This window comes from Antechinus flavipes, chromosome 1 (assembly GCF_016432865.1).
Source record: "Antechinus flavipes isolate AdamAnt ecotype Samford, QLD, Australia chromosome 1, AdamAnt_v2, whole genome shotgun sequence".
NCBI classification, from domain to species: domain Eukaryota; kingdom Metazoa; phylum Chordata; class Mammalia; order Dasyuromorphia; family Dasyuridae; genus Antechinus; species Antechinus flavipes.
The window spans coordinates 150,194,968-150,218,256 of NC_067398.1; the positions used below are offsets into that span (position 1 = coordinate 150,194,968).

Sequence of the window (23,289 nt, forward strand, 5' to 3'; positions counted from 1 at the left end):
CTGTCGTGTTGCGTCATCACTCTGCGACGGGATATGGCTCGGGAAAAAAGCTCCGGCCTGGGCGCTGGCTCCATGACGTCCCTGGCACGATGGCGTCGGATGGAAGTAGCAGAGCTTTGGAACAGAAGAGGAAAAAGCGTCGGGAGTTGGAAGAGGCCGCGGTCGGGGGAGAGGAACCGCCTCTTGTAGTGGCAGTGGCTCGAGAGAAGGAAGAAGAAGATGAAGAGCGGTGGGTCGGACCTCTGCCTGTGGAGGCGGTCCAGGCTAAGAAGCGCAAAGGTACCAGCCACTGATCGGGGGATCCGGGGGAGGCCCCGGGTTCGCCGAAAGACCGGAGCCCTGGCCTGATATCTGGCCTGAGATGATGACGAGGGGCTTCTTCCCTTCCAACGCCCCGATCAGTAGTCTAGTAGGTCCACAGAGTTCTGTTGCGCATCGAGTTAAAGTACAAAGACATTTTCAGATTTAGGTGATGAATTGCGGGGATGAGGGGAGAGAGAGAGTTGTTGTGCTTTAGAGTATGATACCAAGCTAAAAATTGCACTGATGTTTTAAAGGACACCCTCCAGATTATGTCACAAGTGATTTTTTTTGATACATTTACTTGTATTTAGACAACAATAACCTGCTTATGCAGATAACTAGGCCTCTGATTCTGCTATTTGTTGAGATTCTACCTGATGCATATGATCTTAGAATTGGAAAGCACCTTAGAGATCTTACAAGGTCAGATGATGCATCTAGGCATGATGCTGCTCCTTCCCTGATCACCCCAAGATGAGCTTTTTAATGGCACATTTTACCTTTTCTTTTAGTCTAGGCTTTTTTTTTTTTTCTTTATAGATCTGTGAAATCCAATGAAATGAACTTGAGGGCTATGTGTAAAGTTCTGCACCAACTCAGTTGCACAAATGTAACATGAGAGTTGTACCCACATAGCAGTTGATGTGGAAAAGGTCTAGGAGGTTGGAGGCAGTTGTGTGAGGTGAGCCCCCAAAATAAATAAATAAGATGAGCTAAGATCTGGAAGTGATAGTCTAACTATATTTTACCTTGGTCATACTGTACATAGAGAAGCTTATGTTTAGTTCTGGACATTCTTGACCCTAATATAGTAATATCATGGTGGTCTCGAAGAACAAAGGACAACGACCAACCAATTATATGACTATCTGGGGTGAGAGTTGATTGCTGAAATTTGAGCAAATATCTTTCAGAGAAAGGAATCAAGATTTCACAATACATGCAAGAGCAATGTGAGCTCTATTTTATTACTTTAAAAAAAATTCAGGGCTTTAACATGGTTTTTATACTTATCTTCATAAAGTTCAGAGAAATAATACTCTTCATTTTATTACTGGCTAAAATCTTACTGAGTTGGTTTTCAGTAAAACTGTGAAGTCTAATTTCATACAGACAGCAAGTAGACTCAGAATATAAGACCTAATGTGACTTAGAAAAATGCTGGTACTTTGTTTTTGTAACGTCATTTCCCTTGGACCTATTTTCATGGAGTTCATAGCTTGGTAGGTAGAGTCTCAAATAGGCAGTTCAGCAGTCAGCTTAGCAAATATTTAAGGACTTATCATGTAGAAAACATTCTGCCAAGGATAAAGAGACCAAAAAAAAAAAAAAAAAAAAATCGAAGTTCTTGCCCTCACAATGCTTTTCCTGGGAAACATGTGACATAAAGTGTATAATGGAGCCATACAGCAGAAATTATAGTGATTTGGGCATCAGAAGACTTGTGTTTGAATCCTGACTCTGCTGTTCACTGACCTTGGCCAAGTCACCTAAACTCTGCACTTCCAGTCCTTTACCCATAAAATGTCTACTTTGTACTGCAAAGCAGAGTTGTGAAGTAGGTAAGATAGGCTAAAGTCATATTGAAGAGGCCTTTAAGTATCAGGCTGAGGCTTTTGTTTTTATCCTTAAGGTAATAGAAAGTCATTAAAAGTATTTGAATGATATAATTAGAAAGATGATTTTGATAGTTTTTGGACTATGGTTTAGAAAGGGGAGAGATTGAGGAATCGGGAAAACCAGTTAGAAGGCTGGTGTGGATGTGCAAAGGTTGTGGAGGGGAGAAAAGGAGACAGTTCTCATGTATATTATTGAGATAGATTGTACATAAGGCTTAGCAACCAGTTGGAATCCATTCCAACAAGTATTGAGGTCCATTATAAGCTGCTCTCAAGGAATTTACATTCTGTTTGGGGGAGATGTTATAAGTACAAGGTATTAGGAAAGACTCAGGGTATCCTCTGAATTGTGCTATGAAGCTAGGGATTGTCCAAGAAGAGAGTGTGTTTCACATCTAGGGAATCACATGTACAAAGGCATTAAGGTAAAAGAATTTGTATATGGTAGTAGATCATTTAAACTGAAATGGACACGAATGAAAGGGAATAAATTATTGGGGATGAGGGAAAAGAGTAAAGGATTTCAACCCTCAGTTTTCATAGGCTAAGTAACTATGATTATGGTAGTGGTCTTATCAGAAGTGGGAAGATTAGGTGGGCCAGGTTTAGAGGGAATGTACTTGTTGAATATGAGCAGCCACCCAAAATAGCCCAAGAGGTAATATAGGTCTGGAATTTAGGTATAAAATAATGGATAGATATATAGGTTTAACAATTAATTGTGTAGAAGTAAATTGGTGAAATTAAAGGGGAAAGAGGCCTATATAGCCAGTAAACATTTTATTCAGAGCTTGCTGTGTGCCAGGCACTGTGCTAATAAGTAAATTGGGGTAAAAAGAAAGGCATAAAAACCATTCTTACCCTTGAGAAGTTTACAGTCTAATAAAAAGACAATACAAAAGGAAACTGAGAATGGGATGGGGGTGGGAGACAGGGAAGGAGAGTGGGAGGAGTTATCTGGCACATAGACATACATGTGGGAAATGAAGATTGATGATTGGTAATATTGTTGTATGGTAAGATTAAGAAATATTTTGATTTCTAGGAAAACTGGTTCATTTCAAAAGTACATCCACCAAAATGATATTTAGGGAATTTCACACTTTGTCAGAAATATGTCTATCAATCCATGTGCCCTCAGACAAGCTCCTTTAGGAGGAAGGAAGCCTTGGGGCCCATTATGAATAGCTTCAGAAGAAGGAACCAAATGCAAAAGTAGAAACAGGCTGGATTTAGTAGGTTCTTAAACCCTTAAGAAAAGTTAAGAAATGACATTAATCTTTTATGCCACTAGTGTAAAAATAACTACCATTTACATAGTGTCTTCAGCTTTTTACAAATATTTCATTTTATCTTCACAACAATCCTGGAAGGTAGTTGCTACTATTATTCCTGTTTTACAGATGGAAAAACAGAGGCAGCTCGAAGTGACTTGCCCAGGGTCACACACAACTAATAAGTGTCTGAGGCTAGATTTGAACTTAGTTCTTCCTGACTTCCAAGTTCAGCACTCTCGCTACTACATCATCCAGCTTCCTAAATATCATTAGTAGAATAAAACTTTCCCCCACTCCCTAAAAAAGCATCATTGCAAATTTAAGCTTACACCAAAGAAAAACTTAAATTTGACCAAAAAAAAAAAAAAAAAAACATTTAAGTATTGCTTTTGTGTTTTTTTTTTCCAGTTCTTGAATTTGAACGAGTATACCTTGAAAATCTTCCCAGTGCTTCCATGTATGAACGCAGTTACATGCATAGAGATGTTATTACACATGTCGTATGCACCAAGTAAGAAATTCTCAGACTAATTTTTTTTCCCATACAAGAGATCTGTTGGAAATATTAACTTTTCATGACAAATAACATTAGGTTGTTTTGTTTTGTTTTGTTTTGGTTTTTTTACTACATTTAGAGTAGCATTGACAAATAATTATTTTTTTAAGTATAATCCCATTAATTTCTAGATCTAATTATAGCTATACATATATTCAAATGTATAGCTTATAGCTATAAAATATTGAATCCATCAAGATAATCATGATAATTTACCTCTTAACTATACTTCTTATAAATTGTTATCTCCTCTATTAGTAAAAATTTAATATACAGTTGCAGTGAATACTGAAGTTTACCCAGAACTCTTTCCTCTGAGTTTATTCCTTACTGGAAAGTCATCATTTAATAAGATCCATCGGGTATCTCAGGAACTCAACTCCCTTACATGGGATCAAAAGTAGACTTATCTTCTTTTGAATTCTGCTCGACGTGGAATTAGGATTTATTACCTTCCAAATAAAGTATAAGTCCTTTTAGTTTAGTTTAAACCTTTTCAAGAACTTCCACAGTCAAATCCAGCCTACCTCAATAGCTTCATGTTCCAGACAAAATAGGGTGCACAATGTCCCCTACTCTCATCCTGCCTTCTAATGTCTCTGTACTCTCTTTTAAGCCCCTGTGCCCACTACTAAATACCCTGTCAACAGGTACTATATTTTATTTCATCTCTTAATTTCTTAAACTAAATCAATGACTTTCACATGGGAGGTATTTAGATATTATCTTCCCAACCTGTAGTCTTCCATTGTGTCTTTCAAGTTTTTATTGTGTTTGATAGTATTGACCATTAAAATTATATTCAGATATTAAAGCATTAAGAGATTCTAGGGACTAGTTAAAATTAACACCAAAGAGGTTTGTTTGGTTTTACAGTCTGACTCCAGTGCCCTGGAGGTCAGGGGAAACTAACTACTATGAATTCATCAAATATTTGGTATATTTACAAAGCTTCTAGATAGTAAACATGGACTCAATATATGAATGAATTTTTGATCCATTATACAATTATTTAATATTTCTTGACAATTTTTTTATGTTTTATGTATGTAGAACTGATTTTATTATTACTGCTAGTCATGATGGACATGTCAAATTCTGGAAGAAAGTAGAAGAAGGAATTGAATTTGTTAAACATTTTCGTAGTCATCTGGGTAAGCCATTTTCTATATATTGACCTATTTTTATTTTTACTCCTTTCCTTTGATAACATTATTTTATATTTATTTCTCTCAAATCACTTTAAAATTTGCTTTATTGAATTAGGGATCATTGAGAGTATTGCAGTCAGCTCTGAAGGAGCTTTATTCTGTTCTGTGGGTGATGACAAAGCAATGAAAGTATTTGATGTGGTGAACTTTGATATGATCAACATGCTGAAACTTGGGTGAGTTTTGTTGAATTATTTTTCTATTTCTGAAAAAAGAAATCTATGAAATAAGTTTTATAAACCATGCTTTATAAGCTCAAATTTTTTATTCTCTCTTCCAAGTTATTTTAAAATAATGTAACAGGGCTGTATTGTTGGGAATATACTTATAGTGTTCTTTTAGGAAGTTATTGTCATGATCTACTGTAATGAGCAACTCCTGTTGCTTAAAATAAAGCCATACTTAGTTGAATATACTGCAAACCCATGTTATACTGGATTTCTTACTATAACAAGTTGTATTTAATTAATAGATTTATAAAATTTCATTTATTTATCTCACCAAGCACTTACCAAATTAATATTTACTGGAGCTACTCCGATATCAAATAGATTTGTGAACTTATTGATTTGGGGAGTTCCCTCCAGTGATGCAGATTGCAACCCATTTTCTGCAATTCCTATTCTTGTATTCCCATAACTTTGCTGCAAGGAATGCCCAACAGACTAGAATCCTCCTATGAATTCTTCTGACATTGAATGGGTGGAGCTCTCTGGCTATCTAACTGTAATTCCCAGATACACTTAGTCTATCTTCATTTTCCTGTCATACATTTTCTTTATGACATCTTTTACCTTTCTTCTTTGAAATTTCTCATTAGTTAAATATTGCAATCTATTCATTTCCTCTCCCTCTCCCGTGCCCTCTGTGAAATTAATTTCTAATTTGTAGGAGTTAGTTCTAGTCCATATCTCACTATCATAACAAAACTTTGTTGTAAAGTTGATAAATTTTTTTAAAATAGGTCTTTGTTTCCCTGGGAAATTTTGGAGTTGTTAAGGATGTCAAGGTTGATTCCTATCCTTGGGCAGTATCACCATTTCTTGATAATTGGGCAAGGATCTTACATTTCTAGTGTTATTGTCAAAGTGTATGGATATTCTAAAAAAAAAAAAAAAAAAATCATTACTAATTAGCCACTTTACTAGTAATATATCTTTCTGTACTTAGCTAAACTGGTCTTCAGAAAGCATATCCAACAAATTTCCAGAGCCATATTCAGATAATTTGTAGAACTATAGAACCTTCCAGAGCTTATGTGTTGAGAATACAGGTTCACTCTTTGAGGTGTTGAAATGGGACTTTGTGGAGAGTGTGCTGGAGAAAAACAAAACAGTTCTTGCTCTCAAGGAGCTTGTATTCTACTGGAGGCATGTCGCATAATATTTATATAAGTAAATTCATGATAGTTCCGTGAGGAAGAAGACTAGCAGTGGAGTTTAGGGAGAAGATGAAGTAAACAAATGTCCATGCTGAATCTTGAAGAGAAATAAAAATTTTGAAAGGTAGAGTGAAGGATAAGAGTGGATTCCAGACATAAGAGATGACTTTTTCTGCACAGAGATGGGTCAAAAAATGGATTTTTTTTTTCCTGGAATGTGGGATATATGAAGGAGAGTAATAAAAAATAAGGCTCCTCAGGTTTGTTGGAAGCAGTCTGGAAGCCTTTAAATGCCAAGGTAAGAATTTTGTACTTCTCAGTAAAGACTGGTCAGTAAGGACCCAAGTGATATGGTCAGACCTATACCTCAGGAAGATTATTTTATCAGCTGTACAGTAGATGGATTAGAGAGAAGAGAAACTGAAAGTAAAAGGATCAGTTTATGAAAGTAATAAAGTCTTAAGCAGAAGTTGACTTGGATCTAAACTAGGATCATGACCATGTATGTGAAAAGAATGTCGTAGATAGAAAAGTTGTGGAACTTGGATTGACAGAGTATAGTAGGTGACTGGATATGGGGTGATGAGGGTAGACTCAGAATTGAGTCTGCTATTAGAGACCAAAATAATTAGGAAGAGAGTGATAACATTAAAAGAAACAGAAATTTGGAGGAGGACCAGTTCAATTTTGAATGTGTGTGTGTGTCCATCAAGCAGTAGGAATTTGGGGATTTGAATTTGGGTTAGAGATTGGGGGAATGGAGTGTGACCATTTAAATTCAGAAGTTAGCTAACTAAAGATCACAATAGAAACATTGTGAATAGATGAGATTACCAAAGGGATGAAGTATAGGAAAAAAGAAAAGGGACTACCGTCAGAGCCTTGGAGGATTACTTATATATATATTAACCTGGAAGCAAAATGGAAGATATGTCAGCAAGGGAAGTAAAAGGAATAGTCACACAGTATAGATAATTTTGTATTTTGGTGGTTGTGATTTGGAGAGCGGTTATGAGACCTGGACTGGAAGCATTACTAAAAGTCTGGGAGTATTGCTACCAGGTCTTTTGTGCCTGTCTGCCTATTAGTGGCAGTTGATAGTGGTGATGAAGAAGATGGTAAGACTTCTTTCTGCTTCTCCCCCATGGATCCTCTACTCTATGATGCTTATAAGGACCAGAATGGAAACAAGTCTTATTGGGATTAAGGAGAGGCAGCCATTTCCAGAGACAGAATAAAATTCCAGAGAATTTAATTTTCTTTATGTAGGTAGGTCCTACTTAATGTGAATATTAAATTTCCTTCAATGGTCACATTTTTTGAATTGCATATTTCAGTTGGACTGGTACTAATTACAGCATTTTACTAATTTTACCTTTGAATAGAGTGAATTCATATATATGTGATCACTTCAGGAGATTTATTATTTGTTCTAATCAAGACCTGTCTGTATTTGAAGGTCTTTTCTCTGGTCACTTGTACAATTTAACTTTGGAATCATTAAATTTAAGTACTCTGTCGTGGAGTTTTTAGCCCAGGGGTTGGTTTTGGCGGGGTGGAGAGGGGTGGGGGGAGTTATTTCTTTCTTTGAGGAAGTGAACTATGGATTCTTTAATTCTCAATTTGGATTTTGTGTTCAAAAGTTCTAGGCAGTTTTCTTAATTTTTTTTCCTAGTATTTGGGAATTCAGATTTCTTGATTTGTCACTTTTTCTTAGGAAGACTATAATCTTTAAGTTGTCTCTATCTTGAGTCAGATTTATGGAGAGCATGTTTTCTTTTAATGGTATTATTTTTTCTTCTTCCAGATTGTCATTTCTATGTTTCTGCATTCCAAGTCCTATGTATTTAACAATCTCAGCTTCTGGGAGTGTTATTTTTGGTGTTCACTTATTATATTTTCTGATTCCTAATTCTTTCCTTTTTCAGCTATTTTCCTGGACAGTGTGAGTGGATTTATTGCCCAGGAGATGCTATATCTTCTGTTGCTGCTTCTGAGAAGAGCACAGGAAAAATATTCATCTATGATGGTCGAGGAGATAATAAACCACTTCATATTTTTGACAAACTCCATACATCACCCCTTACTCAGATACGATTAAATCCAGTTTACAAAGCTGTAGTGTCTTCTGATAAATCTGGAATGATTGAATATTGGACTGGACCTCCCCATGAATATAAATTCCCAAAAAATGTCAATTGGGAGTATAAAACTGATACAGATTTATATGAATTTGCAAAATGTAAGGCTTATCCTACTAGTATATGTTTCTCACCTGATGGAAAGAAGATAGCTACTATTGGTTCAGATAGAAAAGTTAGGATTTTCAGGTTTTTGACTGGAAAGCTCATGAGAGTCTTTGATGAATCACTAAGTGTAAGTCCATTTAATTTCAATTTGGCTTTACAATTAATTGATATGTTCATCTGGCGATGAGATTCAGTTACATAAAAAAAAAAAATTCCTTCTACCATCTTTGGGATTATTCTTCTTAGCAAAATACTTGTGAGAAGTTTTTAATTTATTCCATAATAAGGCAGTTGTTGTTGTGGAAATAGATCCCTGATTTTTTTTTTTAAATCTCTGATTTTCTTATAGAAACTGTAAAGACAGGATTAGTTTTAAAGCAGTTAACTCACTCAGCTTTGTCAGAACACATGTTTTCTATTAAGTAACCGATCTGTGTTTTTATCTTTTTTAGAATCATAAGATTATGGGCTAAAAGAGGTCCTTAATGATTCCTCTTCTTTAAAAAAAAAAAATAAGGAAACTGAGGCTAAGTGACTTGCAAATTAAAGGTCAGCCAGGAGCAAGTTTTGTTTCCAAGTGAGATAAATTTCCAATTTGACCCCAGTTGGGATTTTCTTGGCAGAGATAATGGGGTGGTTTGACATTTCCTTCTGCAGTTCATTTTACAAATGTAGAAAATAGAGGAAAACTTAGTTAAGTGATTTGTCCATGGCCACACATCTAGTAAGACTGGATTTGAACCAGATTTTCTTGATTCCAGACTCAGTGCTCTATCCACTGAATCACTAGCTGTCCCTACCTGGTAGTTTTTCTGTAATTAAACTCAGATTTTCAAATCTATTCAGAACTTTCAAAGCTAAGTGATCTTTACAGCATCATTTAATCCAATGGTGTCTCATTTTGTAAATTAAAAACTCATTCACAGAATAAGCAGTTTACTGATTTGTTTGGGTTATATAACTAGTTGTAGAAAGAACTCAGAATTGGAACCACATTCATCTTCCACCAAATCAAAAATTAGCACTTATGGGACAACCATTGCCATACTCCATATCCAGTTGTAAATTGCAGGTGAAAAGGATCACCCAAATTGGGAATGAGAGTAAGTAGCATATAGTGATGCATTGTTTTTCTAGTACCATTTGTGATTTATGTTAGACACATCCACACTCTTTGCTATTCCCCTTTTAATGCCCACAGAGTTACATATATGTTAGATAGGAAATAGGGATTAGTTAAGAGAAGAAAAAGGTTTTCTCAGTGCAGAGTTAAAAAATAATCCTTACTTCAATGCTGTAAACTCTTTGGTCCTTGAAATGATTAAGGATATTAGAGCTGGTTTCTTATAGTTTTGATGTTTATAATATAACAATGTCTTCAGAGTATTTTGGGGAGATAAATTATCCATATGCTTATTATATCCCTCATAGGATCTTATCAAAAGCATTAAATTTTATTCTGATTGCAAATGGTAATAAGGAGAATGTGGTTTCTGGTATGAGTGTCCTGTCAAAGTCATTAGTAGACAAATGCTTGGAAAAACCCCCAAATGAAATGCAGCATCTTTTCTTTTTTTCTCCTGGAAGTAACTTTTTACAGTTTTAACAAATAAATCATCCCATTTGGTATCTGTTTCTTTAACTGTCAAAAATAAACTAACTACCTGCAGCATATCTGAACGGCAGTTTACATGGAGCACTTTTAAGTTTTCTAAATAATCTGCCTATTAACATTTCATTCTCATATCCTGTGAGCTGTATATTATATAGATGTTATTATCCCTATTTCATAGATGAGGAAACTGAGTCTCAGAGCAGTAAGGGGTTTCTGGTGATCTCTGATCATGACGTTATATGCTAATAGATTTCAGAGAGTGATTCAAAACCTAGGAATTACAGACCCCAGTGTGCCAGGCAACCTTTGCTCCTTAGTGATTCCCTGATAACTTGAAATATTTTTGTATTATCTCAATAAGACTACTTTCAGGGACTTTATTTCTAATAGGGGGGAAAAATTAAAGTTTAAACAGTTTATGTGGTATAGTGGATAGAATAATTGATTTGGAATCAAGAAACTTTGACTTTGAATTTTGCCTTAGTTGTGTTCTGGCTACATGAAAAAGCTGAGCAAACTACTTGGAATTCCTTGAACCTCACTTTAAAATAACCATAATAATAGGACTTCTCAGGGTTGTTTGAAGGATCAAATGAAATAATGTATACAAAAAATTTTTTTTCATACCACTATGAAGTGCTATGAAAGAAAAAAATATTAGGTCTGTTCTAAAAAGAAATCAAGGTGTACAGATGGGGGAATTTATGATTTATATTGAATATTAGAGAATTTATAATACATAACTATACTGTATTACAATGTAAAGCTTAAAGCCCAAAGAAAAATACCTAATAGTAAATTCTTTGCTAACTGTAGGGTGGATAAGCAGTGATGGAGGTTTTTGTGGGGCCAAATGGTTAGTTATGGGCGTGGAAGCAAGAAAAAAAGACTTCTCCATCTCTTCAGAGTGTTCAGTGTATATACCACGGTTATTTATACAAACTAGCCCTGACCATAAGGCTGCAATGATACAAGGACAGATTATTCTGGATCATACCGACAAATTAAGTGATAAAATGTGTGCTAAAGTTTCAAGTGCCATTTTCCTTGTCTCCAAGGTCGCAGACACTAGCTATTTACCTTAGATATCAGACCTGGTTGGCTTGATTTTTTAAGATAGTCCTAGTCTAATCTCATGCTTTTAGCAAATATTCATTTCAGCTTTGGGAAATCCTATTTTTTGCTACCATTCCTTCTGTGTGTGAGAAACAGCTTTCAGAAAAGGGCAAGTTGAGTTGATGAAAGAACTTTTATGATTTTTTTGTACCTAATTTTGAAATTAATCTATTAATGAAAAAGACTAAAATCCTATGTTAGTCTGCCCCAAGGAAACTATATCCTCTGCCTAATTTTTCTAGCTGCAATAAAAAGCTATTAGGGGACTTTGCTATTTTGGCAGTAGATTGTCCAGTGATCCACTGATTGGCCAAAGGATAGAAAAAATGAATCAGACTGTAGTGTCCTTTGGGCACCTGGCAAAGGGTAGTGCCAAGATAGCTATATTTATCTGCCAATCCAAACTAAAGGACTTGAGAAGCAGTGGTTTAGAACTAACTACTACTTCTGATACTACTTCTGGTTAAAAACTTATTTAAAGAAGTAAATACATAACTGAGTCACATTCATAAATAGTTTAGGTCTTATTTTAGGGAAGAAAGTAGTAGATTGGGTTCTGAAATAGAAATAATTCAGGTTCTACTACTAATATTAGGGATAATAGCTAATATTAGTATGACACATTAAGTTTTATAAAGTACTTTAATCTAAGACATAAGATATCAATATGTAATAATGAATCTATAAAGTAGGTATAATCAAACTGTTCTTCCATCCATGTTGCAGATGAAGAAACAGATGCAAAGTTAAATAACATTCTCAATCATATAGCTAAAGTCAGAAGCTGAATTTAAATTGTTTTCTCTATTAACCTCAAATCCAATATTGCCTCTTATCATGGCCAAGCTGTTGTCTTCACTCACCTTGAGGTCATTTTAGCCTGCTATGTTTCAGAATGCTTATTAGTAAACTAGTCAATTCTTATTCTTTTTATATTGAACCTACCACAGCATGTATTTACCCTAAAGCTTAGGTTATACTTTGTTTAAAAACCTCTTGCAAAGACTCCTAAAAAGTGAACGTCCAGGGCTTTGCTACTTGCAGTAAAGCTTTCTTTGTTTATTGATTTCCCATAAGAAATGGTCGTTTTGTTTCCTAGATGTTTACTGAGCTACAGCAGATGCGACAACAACTACCAGACATGGAATTTGGACGGCGGATGGCTGTGGAGCGTGAATTGGAGAAGGTGGATGCAGTGAGGCTAATTAACATAATTTTTGATGAAACTGGGCACTTTGTACTTTATGGAACAATGCTGGGCATTAAAGTCATAAATGTAGAAACAAACCGGTAAGTCTTAATATAAATTTTGCTTCCTTTTTACATATTTTAAGCAGTTTGACATGAAGGGGGTCCATTCATTCTATCCTTACTCAGGGAAAACAGAGATTTTGCTTGCACAAAGACCAAGTGGACTGGGACCAAATGCCTAAACTTAACCAAATGTTATTATGACTTCCTTTTCTGGTATTTCTGATGTGTATAATCTCATGTAAAAATTTTCCATCCACATGTGTAAAAAAGCAATAGTAAGAAGATATGCTTAACGTTTTAGACTCTGGCTTTTCTATTTTTTGTTTTTCTTTTAAAAACAAGCTTCAGTCTGTCTTTGGCTTATTGATTTAAATTAAGCTGTAAATAAGCTTTGCATGTAATATATTGCCAAAATTCTAACCACAGAATTCAGCATTATGGCCTGCTAGAAATAAAGTCAGAAGTTAAAATGCTTGAAACCACAAGAAGCCTTTTGTGCAAATAGTTAACTTCTTAGTGCAGACTAGCCACAATCAGATACTGTCAACTGAATGAAAAGTATGTCTTAGGAAAAAAAAAAAATCCTACTCTATACATTCCTGCATATAAAATAGTTTATGCTGCAGTTCTTGGCAATGCAAAAAACTTAGTGGGCTACAGTAAAGTTATGATGAAAAGAGATTAAAAACAACCAACTGAAAGTTAGAACTTTTTATAAAACAGGAAGTGACAGCACCTAGAACTTTGAAAAAAATATAGTGATTTAGGAGGATGTGACAAAGAGAATGGTAATTTTATCTTTTATCAGTCATTTCCCTTGATAAATAATAATTGCTCCTATATTTTTGCCCATATATGTTCTTATATCACTTAAGAGATAACTTATTTTGAAATAATATTTTGATTTCTTATAGGTGTGTGCGTATTCTTGGCAAGCAAGAAAATATTAGGGTGATGCAATTGGCTTTGTTCCAAGGAGTAGCCAAGAAGCATCTCTCTGCAACCACTATAGAGATGAAAGCATCTGAAAACCCTGTTCTTCAGAATATCCAAGCTGACCCAACAATAATATGTACATCTTTCAAAAAGAATAGATTTTATATGGTATGTGGTATTGCTGAGAGACTCATCTCAAGGTTGGAAGGGCTACAAAAGATGAGGTCCACTTCATATCTGTACAAGAATCTTCTTAGTAAACTACCCAACAAGTATTTACCCAGTCTTTTCTTGAAGATGTATAATGAGCATGTATAGTGTATGGCTCCCAAGGCATCCCATTCCACTTTTGGTTAACTCTTAATTATTAGAAAAATTTTTCTTAGCTCAAGGAAATTGATCCATAAATCTTGAAATACTGCAATTTGCAACTTATACCTTTGGCTACTCGTCCTGGCCTCACTGACCAGAGAAACAAGTCTGATCTCTATCTTACATCACCGCTTCTTTTCCAAATCAAATATCTTTACATCTTTAAGCTGATCCTTATATGACATAATTTTGAGATTTTTTTTTGTTCTGATTGCCATCTCAATGTGGTGCTCAGAGATAATCCCATCATCTCAGTATTTTTAAAGTGATAGACTATGGGATTTTTAGCTTCCTTCTATACTCTTATATCTCCTTTTATTTGCCATTTCACACTATTGACTCATTGAGCTTCCAGTTCACTCAAACCTCAGAATCACATTCAGATGAACAGTTGTCTAGTCCTAAGTGTAAAACTTTATCCTTCTTCAGTTTCCTGTTAATAAATTTGGACTAGCACTGTATTCAGTCAAAATTTCTTAGAATCTTGACTCTCTCACCTTCCTAGCTTGTGTGTCTTTTGAAAATTTGAAATGTGCCATATATGTTTTATCAAAGAAAGTGACAAAATATTAAACGGAATACAGTGCAAAATCCTGGGGTATAGCTCCTCTCAGACATTCTATTGGTTTTGAATTCATTTAATTGTTCCAGCATCTAGCCCATTTTTCTTCAGTTTGTCCACAAGGATAACATGAGCAACTTCGTCAAATACTCAGCTGAAATCTAGATAAACTATGTTGATATTATTCCCTTGATCTCCAAATTTAGTTTCAAATCTGTGCCATTTTATTACTGTGTCTTCAGTTTATTTCTATCTTTTAACATCTTAAGATGATCTGGTACCACAGCTTTTCTTTTGTCATCAATCTTTTATCTTCTTCTATAATAGTTTGCAAATGAATTGGTATTCCAAATTGATGATGCCCTTAACTGCTATATCTCTCTGCTTAGTAGGACTATTTGATAGCTGAATTCATTCTGGGGTCATTAGTCCTTGTCACAGTTGTTTTTAATTAAAATATTAAAGTGAAGCTTTTACCTCATTGTTGTGGCTACTCTTTTCATTAGTAAAGAGGGAACAACCTTTCCATGCCCTCTCATCCTTTTTTTAATCTTGATGTTGTATACCAGTGAGCAGTCTTGTTGTCCATTTGGATTTTAAAGATTTATTTAAGGTAGAAGTAAATCTGTTGAATTTAATATATGCTCAATTTATATACTGTGAGAAAATTAGTCAAGATTGTTAGCTAACCTTTACCTATTTACACTAAATACTTGGCTAGGCAGGAAAAGGATGCTAAAAAAAAGTACAAAGAGGCAGGATGGTCTTAGCACAAGCAGAATTCCCTAACCATAAAGAGACTTTCCCTTCATATTCTTCTGATTCCACTGGTCACCTACTGTGGGGGTGAAAGCAACTTCCATGCTTTGGAATTCCTTAATAGTCATTTAGTTTTCAGTCTTTGCCTTTTGGGAATCCATAGAGAGAGAAAAAATATATGGGACTATAAGAGACTGCCCTAAATTTTCACCCTCCATAGCTGTCCCATGATTCATCCAGACCAGGCAAGACTCTACAAGAAAAATATCAAATACATGGCCTACATACAGCTTACAACACTCTCCAGAGCAGCTTTTTTGTGCTAGATTAAAATGTAATTGGGAAATATTAACAGAATTGGTAAAAAATATCACAAACATAATGTTAAGTGTTTTAAGTAATTTATGGGCTTTTGTTTCTTTTTGTCACAACTGCTCTACAATATGTTCTACACAGTATGATAGTAATGCCCACATGAAGCAGGTTCTCTCCATGGAACTGAATTTCATTTAGAACCTTCCCCTATTAATGTAATAATAGTAATATATAATGTAATATGCCAACTGTTTCCTTAGTATATTAATATAGAAGGATTTTAAAGTAATTTTTGTTTGCTTTCTTATAATTATATATTTTGATCACTACAAAGGCAGGCATATTTAATATGTATTGTTTACTTTTTATATAAAATTGAAAATTTTTGGTTTTAGCATTGGATAAGTGAAGCTAAAGTACCATTGATATACAAATATAGAGCTAACAGAAAAATTATTTTTCTTCAGTTCACCAAGCGAGAACCAGAAGATACAAAAAGTGCAGATTCTGACCGAGATGTGTTTAATGAGAAACCATCTAAAGAAGAGGTGATGGCAGCCACACAAGCTGAAGGACCCAAAAGAGTTTCTGATAGTGCCATTATCCATACAAGCATGGGAGATATTCACATCAAGCTTTTTCCTGTTGAGTATGTACTAATATATTTCATCATAGATAAACTTTGGAGGACATTAGTTAATTTAAAATATATAGAGTGTTAGGTGGCATGTCTAATATTATTTCAAAGCAGAGTGCTGTTATCCAGAGGTTAGGGAAAATTACTTTATAAAAAATTTATACAGTAGATAATTCAAATCAAGTTGTTGTTCCAGTCACCAGTGTGATCATGAAATGAAATTGACTAGTTCTGGTAGCAGAACAACTAAAGTGTTGTGCCTTTTAATATGAAATAAACCCAGCATTCTTCATATTAAAAGGCACAACACTTACTTCATGTTACTGTTGCCTTGTGCAAGACATTTGTCCTGGGTACTTTAGGGAATAAAAAAGTTTAGACCCAGTCCCAGTCTTCCTGGTGATATAAAAATAATCATACAAAGCATAATACAATTAGTAACATTAAAAATATTAGAATCAAAGAGTTATAGGGGTTAAGGTGAGGAGCAGAAGTTATTGCTAGCTTTCAAGGTCTGGAGGAAGGAGTTGTGGAAAAGGTGCCATTTCAGCTTGTTGTGAGACAAGCAGGATTTAATAAAAAAATAGTGGCAGATTGCAGGCTAGGTAGCAGGAAGATAATCGTGTGTTTGAGGGGAAAGATGAGCAATTTGACTGAAACATAGAATGTATGTGTAAAGAATAGCAGGAAGGTACAAAGAGAAAAGTTGATACATGAAACATTAGTCCCGGAAAGGACTTAAAAGATCGCTTACTCCAAAGTCCTCATTGTACAGATGAGGTCATTAAGTGGTGGTCAGACTAGCAAAAATCTTGCTTTCTGGCTAGCTCCTGTCTAACTCAAGAGTAAGACTAGGACTCAAGTATCTTTATGTCCCAAGTAATTGCTCTTTAAGACCATGATAATGGGCAGAATGTATTGATAGCACAGAACAGGATTGGAGTGATTCAGAATTTGCAGAGCAGTTGGCATCTGAAGACTTCTAGATTCTAATTAAGGCTTGTGGAGAATGCAAAAAAAGTAAGGCAAAGCCAATAGATTGTAATTAATGTTAGTCTCAAAATAGATCCATAAGGGAAGGATGATTATTTTTTTCTCTTGAGATTTCATGGATTAGCTATATCGCTTATTTTAGTCTGAATTTTAAAGAGAGATCAAGAGCTTTTATATATTTAAAAATTAATAATTTCTGCAGAATGCTTGAGGGTTTCAGTTCAGAAATGTTGATTCTTTGATAAGATTAAAAAAAAAACCTGGTTAGATTATATTCTTTTTGTTGGTCTAACACCTAGGAAGGTTGTGTGTGTGTGTGTGTGTGTGTGTGTGTGTGTGTGTATCTTCACAGGAGAGGAAGTAATAATGGGGTCATAAAATCTAGGCTCCCTGGGACTTTGAGCAGGTTACTAAAATTCCTTGTCTATGAGAGGATTGGGTTGGGTTAGATTAAATTATCTTTAAAGGTCTTCTTTCTAAATCTGTGGGTTTTTTGATTCAATTTATTTAGAGGTTAATATTTTCAGAACTTTGAATCTACAGTGCCAAAAGCAGGTCTATATTCCAGATTAGTATGTACTGTTGAAGTAGGTAACCATCTTGCTCTATGGGAAATTATCATTTTAAAAGTACTCAGACAATTACAAACCTTTCCCCCTTTCCCTCCCTTTTCCCTGAATTATATAAGTAGCTGGCAATGAACTCAAGATGCCTGGTGAGTAGTTACTTTTTATATTCCACCATAGGTGTGAATGTCACAATCTTGTCCCAAAATCTTTCTGGTAATTTCTCAGGCTCTTGATTTCAAACAATTTCTCTAATTCTTTTGTTTATAGGGCTATAGGAGAGGTGTGAAGAGGAAAAGCTAATTCAATACAACAGATATTAAGCACATAACTAAGTACAAAGTACTTTGGTGTACTTTGTATAAAGTACAAAGATGAAAATGACATTGTTGCCATTTTTAGATAAATATTCAAGGCAACTTGAGGAAGGAAAGAACTACTAATGGGGTGGGGGAAAAGAATGGAATGAGATTAAAAAAAATCTGGGAATGTTCCCATCAAGATGATGGATCCTTGAAGGAGTCTCAGACATATAGCTGAAGAGGGAGTACAATTCAAGCAAGGGAGATAGCTTATTTTAAATACACAAAGATCAAGAGACATAATCTCTAAATCAGGTATAACTCATAGCCTTGTTTTATTAAAACATACGGTAGGAGAAGGGAATATTGGGGGGGAAAAAGCTGCAGAGGTAGATTGTATATAGATTATGAGGAGCTTTTAAAGTATGGTTAAATTGATTAACTAGTTTATTTTTCTGACCATAGTAGGACAAAAGAAACCTTTTTTTTTTTTTTTTGAGTGATGCAGTAAAACTGTGTCTTAGAAAAAATATATTTTGGTAGTTGTGGGAATGAATTAAGGGCATAATTGAAAGATGAAAACTGATCAATTAGAGGCCGTTAAAATAGTTCAAGCAAAGTCCATAAAGGTTGTGTCACTATGGGGGAAATTACAAGAACTAATATGGAAAATAGATTTAGTAGAATTCGGTAGCTGACTGAGAGGTGAGGAAAAGCGAGATTCTTAACTTGGGATTTGTACGTTTCTGTTTTCAATATAACTGATTTCTTTATAATCCCATGTATTTTATTTTGTGCATTTAGAAATATTATTCTTAGCAGGGGTGTCCCATAGTCTTCATCAAACATTCAAAAGGACCCATTGACCCAATAGAGGTAAAGATCTTTCAGCCTCTGATAACTTCAGGGTCATGATCTCAGGAATTTTTAAATTTTTTTGAAATTAGCAAAGGATCAAAGAATGGAAAAGTTTACATAAAGAGGCAGTTACATTTTGCACACTGGGTAATAAGTTGAAGCAGTGAGAAATGGCAGGTCAAGAATTCAGAAAAGCACATTTAGTATGTACTTTGGTATGCATTTAGTACATTCCCGATGAGTAAAATGAATAAAAATCAGCCCCGAATCAGTTTCTCAAAAGATAGCAAGTGATTTAAGTTTCCTCCAAAATCTTTCTTCAGATATACTTATCAGTCTCCACAAAAGCTGAAATCCACAACCCAGATGAAAATTTTCCTTCACCTTGATACTTTATTTTATAATAAGAAATACATTTAAAAAATACATAAAATGATTTGATGATTCTATTAATGTTCTATAAAATCAATTTATATATACTTTAGAAAGCTTTACCCATGATCGAGTGTGCAGGTATATTATTTATATAGTTAATTAAATAGGTTGTTTGTGGTAGTTTTTATTTTTAAGAAATGTCAGAAGTTGATTTTGATTACAACCTATTTTATAGGAATTACCACCACTATGAAATTAAAATATTGTGACTAATTTTAAAAGGATTTTTTTGATTCCATCCGAGTTTTCAAGATGTCTTCTGAACATGGCTTTAGCATCTAATGAATATTATGAAATTGCTTTTACAGATTTTGTATAGACATCAGTGAATTAAAATAATTAAAATTATTTAGAAATATTTGTATTATTATTATTTTTTTTGCATTATTTTAGAATTACTTACATTATACTTCTATCTTTTTAGGTGTCCTAAAACAGTGGAAAACTTTTGTGTCCATAGCAGAAATGGTTATTACAATGGGCACACATTTCACCGTATTATCAAGGTAAAATACAAACTTCTTTCTTAAGATTTGAGAAAAAGGAATGACTGCTGCTTTTGAAGAACTTACATTTTAATTGAGCAAACGATATAAAACTGAATCAACTAGATTAGAATGAAACAGCAATATATATAGACTAATGTGATGATCGATCCATTATATGCTGTTTGCCAAAGAGCTGAAAGAATACCAGGGAGCAGTCAGATAAGTGTGATTAGAGATTCTCTAATGAAAGAGAAACAGAAAAGTATACAGAATTAGATTGAGGACAACATTAGAAGCTGGCAGGGAATAGGGTAGCAACGGCAAGATCAGGAACAAATAGAGTCATGTTGAAATAAATGATAGTTTGGGAGAAGAGATGAGAAACCTCATCTGTCATCACATGTAGTCCATTCTTTCCCTTACCTCTCTATTCAGTTTTTTAACCTCATTCACTCCATTCAGACGACAGCCCATTGAAAAGAACACTGTCTTTGACTTAGCTCGTTTACCTTCCATGAATTACTGAACCTCTGGGTTCCTTAGCTCCTTATATAAAATGAGAAACACTAAACGCTGACTAGATGGCCATGAAAAGTCCTTCAGTAATCTAAATCAATGGTAAAAGCATTTCTGCGGGATGGAAAATCAAGACTTTCACAATTTTTTCACTTCATATAAGGCATAAATAAAATCTAACATTAGATATATTTCATCAAAGACCTTTCATTTCTTTATGTCTACTTTTTTTGGAGCTTGTCAAAGAAGAAGATGAATTTATAGATTGATCATAGGACTTAGAGCCAGAAAGGACTTCAAGAATCTAACTTCCTCCTTGAAGCTGAAATTTTTATTCAAGATTACAGAAAGCAGTTGAGTCAAGATTTGAACCTTTACTCTCATTTAGGAATATAGGAGTTTGCATACTGAAGGTCTTGAATCAAATCTTGACTCTGACAGACTTTCTGTGCCCACATTTCATTGCCTATAAAATGGAGGTAACACTCATATTACAAACTCACAGAAGGTTTGTTAGAATTAAGATAACACTTTGTAAATTTTAAAATATTTTACATACATGTAAGTATAAGTTTAACAAATGACTACTAGTGACTTGAATTGGTGAAAAGGGGAATACAGCTTAAACTGAGGCATTATTTAACTTCTTTATTAGTCAGATGACTTAATTTTTAAAAGTAAGTTAAATCATTTTTGTCTGACACATATTGCCTTAGGGAGAAAAAACATTGAAGTTAATTCTACTATGTGCTTATGTAAAATTAGACCTAATAATATATTTATTCTTTTTCTTCATGTAGGGTTTCATGATTCAAACTGGTGATCCAACAGGTACAGGTATGGGAGGTGAAAGCATATGGGGAGGAGAATTTGAAGATGAATTTCATTCAACATTGAGACACGACAGACCATATACACTTAGTATGGCTAACGCGGGTGCCAATACAAATGGATCCCAATTCTTCATAACAGTGGTGCCAACTGTAAGTGCAATGCAAGTGCAGAAATTCCTACCAGCTATAGTAAATTTTCAGATGACCAATTTTTAGAGGACTTTTTAGAGTTAATCACTCTAGAGTGTTGAAAACTTATTTTGGCCTAAGATGGAATTAGAAATTGATGTGTTGAATAGAGCATTTACAGTTTGGGTACAATAGAGGATTTCAGGGCCATCCAGGTAACTCTGGGATCTGCCAGGTAACTTGATCTTACTGTTCCAATTTCTGTACCTTTATAAGGAGACAGGATATAGGCTTATCAAAGGTGATAATTTCACAATTACATTGCAATACTTAATTTTTGTTTTGTTTTCTTATTTTCTAAAGATACGAAGGAAGCCAACATGTACCAGTTTTATGTAGATTGATATTTTCACAACTATTTATACTATATACTAACAACATAAAACTCTCAAAAAAAGATATTTTAAAATCATCTACCACTGTAATTCTTAAACTAAGAACTTTGCATTGGCCTTTTCAGATTTTAGATTACTACTTTTAAAATGGGATTCATGTATGTTTCCTTCCTATTTTGATGAGACCTGTGATAAGGAGAAAACAGTTTAAAGGATTTTTATGAGATATATCAGATTTAAAATCTGTTATTGAAATGCCTGATGTTATATATATATGGAAATCTAGATTACCAAATTTAAGAAAAGAAAATATATTCTTTCCTTATTTTCCCTCTGATACAGCCTTGGCTTGACAACAAGCACACGGTATTTGGACGAGTAACAAAAGGAATGGAAGTTGTCCAGAGAATTTCCAATGTCAAAGTCAATCCAAAAACAGATAAACCTTATGAAGATATCAGCATCATTAATATTACTGTCAAGTAAAACCAGATTTTCAAGTTATCAGCATCATTAACATTACTGTCAAGTAAAACCAGATTTTCAAGTCCATATTGAGAGTATGTACATCAGTCAGTGAAAGATAAAAAATTTAAAAATGTAAAGCTCCAGGACTGAATAACCTTCTAAGTTAATCATGTAACTTAAGTATCCAAAAGTATATTTTTGTATTTTATTAAAAGTGATTTAAGATACTGTGCCTTCATTTGTATGATTTTTATATAAAACTGTAGCTACTTAATGTCTTTTTTTTCTCCCTTGCAAATAACATTAAGGTAATATGCTACTGAGAAGCTGAAATGAAAGGAAATATAGCATTGAAAGGAAAACACTAAAGTTTATACAGGCTTTGTCTTTAAATGATACTGAATGGTACTAATTAGTACTAGTCACTCATTACTCTTTTTCCTTATTAAAAAACAAATTTGACTCCCTTCCCTAATGCATACACAGTGATGTATTTTTAAGCCTTTCACTAGAGCTGCTGATCTGTGTCCCCCCTTTAGATTTAACATATGGTATTTATGAGTCAAGTTGGTTTTGGCATAAGGAACTTACAGAATGAAAACAAAGCACACTTAATTGGCAAGGTGGTCAATAATCATCAAAAAGCCATGTTTAAAAAAAAATAAAAGTTCCTTTACTAAAAGGAGCAAAAATTATATATTTATATTTTCAGGTTTCTGGAATATCCTCTGACCAATCTTAGTGGGCCAACACCAACATTTGTTTAAAAAGCATGAGAACCACAGCTTGCTTATACTTGCATATAGTCTTTGAGGCACATCTTCTTGATTATTATCAAACATACCACAACTGCCCAAGATTCCAGGAGGCAACAGTAGTATTTCTCTTTCCAGCTCTGCTACCAGCCATCCTTGTGGAGCTGAAACCTAATATCTGTCCCTGTAGATCTGGTGGTCCCTGGTACCTCCACCAACTTTACGTGAAAGGGGTAAAAAGCACTTGACAGACACCATAAAATGATTTAGCATCAGAAATGGATATGCATTACCATCTACATTGCCACTGCTTCCTAAGGACCGTTGAGTTTTCCCTTCTGGCTTGTGGCTAGAGGCTTCTTATACATGCCATCTCCCCTGATTATATG

The 23,289-nt window shown here is 34.3% G+C and overlaps 1 protein-coding gene across 3 annotated transcripts; it reads left to right on the forward strand.

Annotated features, from left to right (window-relative positions):
- Window positions 1-49: 49 nt before the first annotated feature.
- Window positions 50-22,372, forward strand: PPWD1 (peptidylprolyl isomerase domain and WD repeat containing 1). 3 transcript variants are annotated; one of them, XM_051991273.1, is made up of 11 exons: window positions 50-279; window positions 3,608-3,710; window positions 4,809-4,909; window positions 5,022-5,142; window positions 8,276-8,723; window positions 12,427-12,617; window positions 13,496-13,685; window positions 15,993-16,174; window positions 19,741-19,822; window positions 21,121-21,303; window positions 22,020-22,372. In XM_051991273.1, the coding sequence occupies exons 1-11, from the start codon at window positions 90-92 to the stop codon at window positions 22,161-22,163; spliced, it is 1,935 nt and encodes a 644-aa protein (XP_051847233.1). In that variant the 5' UTR covers window positions 50-89; the 3' UTR covers window positions 22,164-22,372. The 3 variants fall into 3 exon arrangements, with proteins under 3 accessions (XP_051847233.1, XP_051847241.1, XP_051847249.1); XM_051991281.1 differs by lacking the exon at window positions 3,608-3,710 and having other exon boundaries at window positions 210-279; XM_051991289.1 differs by lacking the exon at window positions 50-279 and having other exon boundaries at window positions 3,659-3,710; window positions 4,809-4,843; window positions 5,129-5,142.
- Window positions 22,373-23,289: the final 917 nt, after the last annotated feature.

What these genes read in the sequence shown, in the direction of transcription:
- PPWD1 (XM_051991273.1), top strand. Translation starts at nt 90, where the DNA reads ATGGCGTCGGATGGAAGTAGCAGAGCTTTGGAACAGAAGAGGAAAAAG. An exon ending in CCAGGCTAAGAAGCGCAAAG is followed by an intron (nt 280 to 3,607) that starts GTACCAGCCACT and finishes TTTTTTTTCCAG; the next exon opens with TTCTTGAATTTGAACGAGTA. An exon ending in AAAAGAATAGATTTTATATG is followed by an intron (nt 13,686 to 15,992) that starts GTATGTGGTATT and finishes ATTTTTCTTCAG; the next exon opens with TTCACCAAGCGAGAACCAGA.